Source organism: Cydia strobilella, chromosome 12, assembly GCF_947568885.1.
Source record: "Cydia strobilella chromosome 12, ilCydStro3.1, whole genome shotgun sequence".
Lineage (NCBI taxonomy): Eukaryota > Metazoa > Arthropoda > Insecta > Lepidoptera > Tortricidae > Cydia > Cydia strobilella.
Window position 1 is genome coordinate 39,184 of NC_086052.1, and position 7,061 is coordinate 46,244.

A 7,061-nucleotide genomic window follows, 5' to 3' on the forward strand; every position below is an offset into this window, starting at 1 on the left:
CCACTCAGCATATGCTCTAACATATACACATATAACATATACCTATAGGTATATGCTACAGCGCTGGTCTTCCCGTGGAGTGGAGCCCAGGGCAAGAACTGGCAAGAAGACAGCTCAGAACAGTAAAGGCAGTGTCAAAATGTGATTAAGCAACTAATAATCTGATTAGTAACGCTCAGATTCCCTAGTAGTTTAGGAAATGCTGAGCTAGAGTTTTTGTTACAAATTGCGTTCTCATTTCTTTTCTATTTGATGGAAATTGTAGTGGTAAGTTACAGTTACATTAAAATAAACTATATGTACCTAGATAATTATTCATCTAGGTACATATAGGTTATTTTAATGTATACTCATTTGTGTAACCCTTCGTTGTGTCATTCACGTGTCCCAAACCCGCGCAATACAACTACAGAGTCTACAGAGCAAACATAAAATTTATTGGTGCGACCGCTGACGGGGTCTGACAATGCCTAAATTATCGGAAGTGCCAATCCGATATCGGATGTCGGATAGCCCTTATGAGAAAGACAGCTGGTAAAGAGTGCTGTGTGAGAGTATTTGCTGTGTGCAAACCCAAACCCAAAGATTGTCGTTTATTTAACAAAAACATACTTACGAAAAAACACTTGTATTACACCGATATCGGATCGGACCATGTGAAAACGAAACGCTCTCGGCCGACACCCGGTTGCGATAGCAGCCGATAGTGCTAATCCATTATTAGTAAATTAGATTAAGTGCTTAATAATCACTTCGTTTCCTCATTTAATTCTAAAGAATGACGGGAAAACGGGACCACTTAAAAATAATTGTTCGTATCTAAGCTTTATTAATATATTTTAGGTAGAATCTGTCATAGCATAGTGTACGTATATAGCTGTTTATTTATTTGTGGTCGTCGGCCTGCTGCAGCACGGTGAACAACGAGTACGAAGTCTTCACTATCTGGAACAAAATGTCGCAATCTCACATTACTTACAGGCAGAATATCTTTGAAACCATGTATATACCTACCGCATACTAAACATGTAAATACATATTCAATAAGAGAGTGTTTTGAAATAGCAAAATATAATATCTTATACCTTTAAACGAGTAATGTATGTATATTTATATATTTCGATTAAATTTGCTATATGGGGGTTTTCGGGGGTGAAAAATCGATCTAGCCTAACTCGAAAGTGACCTCCTAAGAATGTGACATACTCAGCCTAAACCCTGTGTACCTATATATGTTGTTAACCCCACAATGATCAATCATTTTCATTTCACAGTGACCGAGATAAATGCAGTGCCGATGTCGTTAAGAGTGTTGTAGGTGATAGCGACGACACACGCGGAAGATGTGTTTGTGTATGTGTTTCTTTATACTAACTGCCATAAAAGACGCAAGAGATAAGGTCGCGAATCCTCCGGCGGACAGCCTAGCCGCTCTGCGCGCGCGCACCATGACCAGCAGCAAGCCGCGCCGCAGCCGCACTCCGCACGAAGTCCACCCGCACGAGTACGCCGCCGTCGCGATGTCCATGCTCTAACAAATAGTTACAATACACAAGTATTAACAGTAGTTATAGCTACAATACTGTCAAATCAAAACCATCATGAACTCGTAAGATACCTCCCTAATTTTTTTCATCCGAAAACTAGCCGTATTTTTACTTATTTACCAAACAGTGGCGGGTGGTCCTACCTGGCTTACCTAATTGAGCGTCTTGTCTTATGGATAAAAAATGTAAAAATGTCATAGCCTATGTTTGTCAAGTTGCCACTGGGCCCGCCGGGGGCCTACCACTAACATCGATTTTTCGATGTTAATGGTATCTATTTAAACCAAATTCTGTGGTCTAATTATTAACCTTGTTTTGTAAAAGTTACAATAGTTTATTACCTCTTCTGAAAGCTGATTGCCTTGATAACAGTATATGAAGACTTGGAACATCATGTTCAACAGATACGTGCCCATTGACGCCAGACGGACCAAGTTTCCAGTTTGCTGCAAGACAAATATCTTTTTCATTAAACACCTTACACTGCATGAACGACTGTATATTATACCTACATCCTTTCCTTAGTTTTATTCACACACTTTTAATTGTGCCGTCGGAAAGTTTCCAAATTGGAAGTTTACTTAATTTTCTATGAAATTTTCCTTGAGAACCTGTCCAAGTTTGTTAAACTTTCCGCAACTTGCACATCTGTACGTGTGTGTGTACTTGAGACTGAGGGCAGCTTCATGCAATTGCATCGTCCACATGTAAACCTCGTACTGCGGTCAGCTGGAAGGCCGTCACGCAGATGATGAGCATCGACACGCCGAACTGCGCGAACACGGGCGCGGAGAAGCAGGCCTGCAGCTGCGCGGCCGCATGGAGCGCCTCCTGGTGCCGTCGCGCCGCTGCTTCTAGCCGCGACCACGCCTCTGCTTCTTGCTCCGCTGTCAGCGTGCCCTGACCGATCAATTTTTTTGCAAATGCGATTTCAATCAAGGGCAAGGTTACAATGTGACGGTCAAGGATACATGAACAATTAGGCAGTTTAGCAACCTGAGCGTTCGGTGTGAGGTCGTCCGTGAGGCTGGCCAGGCGCAGCGCGGCGAGGCGCAGTCGGCAGCGCGCCTGCGCGATGAGGGAGGCTACGAGCGTGTCCTTGGCGACGTTGAGGTAGGCGGCGGCGAACAGCGCGCCCACCTGGTGCAGGTACGTCAGCTCGTACGCCGGCGACACCGACGTGTCGTACGGGTACCTGTTACATGTCGATAGGCACAGCTAATGTATATATTACTAATTAAAGGATTTCTAATAGATTTCTAGATGACTCTATTAATTGACGCCATCTTCTTTTCCTGTCCTAACCTAACGCTTGCGTATCGGTGTATATCATCTTATCCTGACAGTTAACGAAGCTGGCTTTTCTTATTCAGTTTGTTGTTGACCAAGAACAATGTACATCCAGACCGATAGACTACTTTCTTTTTCGTTGTTCGTCAGAATACATGATGATATTTTCAGTATTTGCTACTGATTCTATGACTCTATTACTCGCAGTTTTCGCAGTAGATGTAAATGCTAACCAGGCTCGCAACGGCAGCTGGTTGTTCTCGGCGCTGCCGGCCCAGCCCGCCACCGTCACCGTCGTCAAGCAGAAGTAGAGCAGTTGCTGATGCCGCGTCTCTCGGTTGCAACTACAACACATTTCAGTTCGCAAGAACATAAAGGATATTATAAGGTATATATGGAGAAGATACATAACAACATACATACATTTACATACCTTTTTTGACATAAATGTATAATTTATAATCGCATACCATTTTTGACATTTTCTTTGCTTATTATTGATATTATTTGACGATCCTTCTCAGGGGAAATTTTTCACATAATATATAATTAATGAAATTCATTTATTTGGATTATTTTGCTATTATTTAAATTTATTTCTGACGATCACAATGTAGCTTAAATGAAATTGAAATTAATATAATTTGTACTGTAATCAAATGTTGTGAAATAAATATATTTAATTTAATCTAATCTAATCTATAAGGCAAGAACGTCTATATTAAGCTCTTTTGTCGCTTTTAACTCTTGCTTTGCTTTGCTTTGCTTGGTCGGTAGAGCTGAAGGATTAAAGCTCTTCCTTTCAATCTGTGTCTGAGCGACGTACATATACGAGAGTTCGTTGCCCTGTGACGGTCTTCCTGGCAATAAATTCTTCCCCACAATTACCTTAAATAGAACGAAACCGATTGCCCCTAATTGTCAGGCGAAACTAATATTCGGCAATAAATTTAGGTACCTATCACCCGTTGAAACAGCCATTATCGTCCATAATCTCCATCTCATTAATCCATTTCTTTCCTTCTACAGCTAAATTTATACGCCGTAATCTTTCGCACGTACACCATCTAAAATTACATCGTCTAAAATTTTTAATAAAATACACAAATCGTTTTTTACCTACAGATCACAGGAAAACCTATTAGAAATGTGCAGTTAAGCGTGAGTCGGTCTTAATAACTTAGTTTTAGATCCGACGACTACGAATTTTTTAAACATATTTCACTCACGTTTCACATAAAAAATACATTGCTAAAAATTGTGTAATGTACGGAACCCTTGGAATGCGAGTCCGACTCGCACTTGGCTGGTTTTGTAAGTAGGACAGGAACATATTATCGATATCATCAAAAAAGGTAGTGATTTTGGTAACCTTTCAGCAATCAGACTCATCATATCCATGCAAGGTCCTGCCCCTGCTATCATCATCAGCATCACCTGCAATTACCGAGCAGCAGGCATTAGGCACCACGAGCAAGATGTTGTAATCACCTGTCAACGATCTCCTTGCCCGGCCCTGTCTCTGCCGCCAACAATGTATCCGCGCTGCTCACTAGGGGACGCAGAGTCCCCGCGCGCGCCGCCACAGCTACGATCTTGGTGGTCTGTGCCAGGTTGGTGAACAGCACGAAGGCCGTGCCCGTCATCAGCGCCACGTCACCCCAGATAAGGAACAGGTCCACCACCTGGATGATCAGGTATGTCCCTGCCAAATATAGCTTATGAGAGTTTGCTGAAAGATTCATTCATCAGTACCTACCTACACTACACAGTCTACACAGACTGATATTAGACTCGGACCATGCTAAGTTTCAGGCTAAGTGCTACGTCAAGAATGAAGCTTTAGATATATGTATTCATTTTTACTGCTAAGTTTGTGCAAAGTTAGCGTAGTCAGAGTGTATTATAAGGTTCTAATATACACACAGACAGAAAACAACTTTACAGAAACCAACTGCTACTAGAAAACAAAATTATTGGGCAGTAAGTTTTTGAAGGACCAAATGAAAAGGAAATAATCAAATGATGGCCAATATTTTTATTTATTTAAAAATCTGCTGATCCGCAAAGGGTAAGTTAAGTTCACACATTTTCTGATCAACAGATTTTTTGATGTTAAATTTTCTTATATCTGGTGATCAGTTAAATACCAGCCTTTTAAAATTGTAAATCATATTACCTAACAAAAACATAAAGGAGAGAAAGCCATAGCAGTTATACAAGATCTTCTGTTCTGTAGTGAGGCCCTCCGGTTCCCAGAACCCGAACAGCTTCAGCGCCGTGAGAGACACGCTCACCGAAAAATTCACGTTTTCCTCAATAATCCCCATGTTCTGCTATTTTTCTAACGAAGGTTGTCCTAAGTCGCAGGTTGGACTTGAACTGATTCAAAACGAAAATGAAATGTTGTGTGTCTTTATAATAAGTGCTTACGCGACAGATTTCAGGGGAGCACAACATTTTGCCGCCTATTCAGGAATATTTTCAGTCGCTTTTAATGAGCCATAAATACATTGTAAGATTGTACACCTCAGACATCTTTGAAATGAGGTCACAACATTTCAAGGTCAACCTTAATATCATGTTTTACGTTATTTTTACAGGCGCGTGAAACTTTTGATGAAATGTTAGAATTAGGTACAAGGGTTTTTTAACAAAGATTAAAGTAAGTACCTAAGCTTTAGTATATAATAATATTGTGTTTTGTTTTTACCCGTATTACTACTATCCATATAAACTTATCCCACCAAAAACATTTTCATGTAAAATGTTGCCAAGACGAAAAAATAAGGCCCGCACTGTAAAAAAAGTTATCAGATATCTTGTAGAGCCAAGCTTCTAACTCTACAAGCCTTAACTTCACAAACTTTGACAGTGCGAGCCTTATAGTTTCGTCTTGGTAACATTTTACATGAAAATGTTTTTGGTGGGATTTCACTTCTTTTTGTAAGTTGCTTATGACAATCTTTCATCTCCTAATTTTCAGCTTTTTGGGGGTGATTTACTATTAAAAATCCTAAAAATGCGTATCTTTAAAACAATCTGCTTTTTACGATACCCCATACAAACTTCAACCCCCTTTTTCCCCCTAACGCCCTTTTCCACCCCTTTTCATCCTTACGGGGGTTTTGGGGTTGAAAGCTATTCTATATACTTCCCCATGACAAAAACTATGTACATACCAAATTTCAACTAAATCGGTTCAGCGTTTATTTATTGATTCTCCATACAAAATTCTTCCCCTCATTTCACCCCCTTAGGGGCTAAAAATTTCAACTTTTTGAATATTTTTGTTGTTTGTGTACTAAGACTATCTTACATACCAAATTTCAGCTTCCTAAGACTTCAAGAAGTACCCTAAAGGTTTTGATGCTCATCAGTGAGTGAGTCAGTGACGAAATCGGGGTTTTTTAGATCTGAACAACATCTAAACTATGCAATTGAAATGTTTTATGCTAAATAAATCCACTATTGACATCATCCCGAGAATTTTGTTTATCTGGCATAATCCAACCCCAAGTTATGAGGGTTCAAAAAAGACGAAGCACTTCGAGAAGACGAGAAAAGGTAGTGCCCTTGCACTTTGCTTTGCTCGTCTTGGCGGGGGCACTACCGTGCCCACAAATATGCAAAGGGGTGCATTGGTAGGATCTTCTTTGCCATTGTAATTGTAAGACATCATTATTAAATTCCTCTCATACTAAGGCGAACGTACAGTACGTGTCACCATTATCATTATGAGGCCTTGTTCTTATATTTGGACACATGATTCACGCGTGACCCTTACGCGAGGAATAAAGGCATCTTCAACAGAACCTTAAATGGATTTTATTAATGATAAGTCAAGGGGTGCAATGGTTGTCGACTCGCGATCCGTGTGCGGTAATAGGTGGTAATAGCAGAGCGCGCAATTATGAACACACACATGTCATTATGAAATAGTCTAACCACCGCTTTGCTTTTGGGCCCACTAAACACGGTCCACGCAACGCAGCCCAGTGTTTACTGGTGATTGATTTAATTACTACTGTTTTAGGGTTCCTCATACAATGTCATAACTTTAACAATATGTTAAAAGAAACCTTTATGTTAAAACAGTTTATGTAAGAAACGAGCCTAACTGACAAAAACCGATTTTGCATTTTGAGTCGTGTCCAGTCTGCATGTTTTAAATACAACAATTGCGACTCTGTTGTCAATGTTGTCATAGATTATACATACATT

The 7,061-nt window shown here is 40.2% G+C and overlaps 1 protein-coding gene across 1 annotated transcript; it reads right to left on the reverse strand.

Annotated features, from left to right (window-relative positions):
- Positions 1-885: 885 nt before the first annotated feature.
- Positions 886-5,182, reverse strand: LOC134745883 (odorant receptor 46a-like). The gene is made up of 8 exons (XM_063679978.1): positions 5,017-5,182; positions 4,329-4,542; positions 3,071-3,181; positions 2,544-2,742; positions 2,268-2,447; positions 1,889-1,993; positions 1,376-1,531; positions 886-945 (listed from the first exon to the last, which is right to left on the reverse strand). Exons 1-8 carry the CDS (start codon positions 5,165-5,167, stop codon positions 886-888), a joined length of 1,176 nt encoding a protein of 391 aa, XP_063536048.1. The 5' UTR covers positions 5,168-5,182.
- Positions 5,183-7,061: the final 1,879 nt, after the last annotated feature.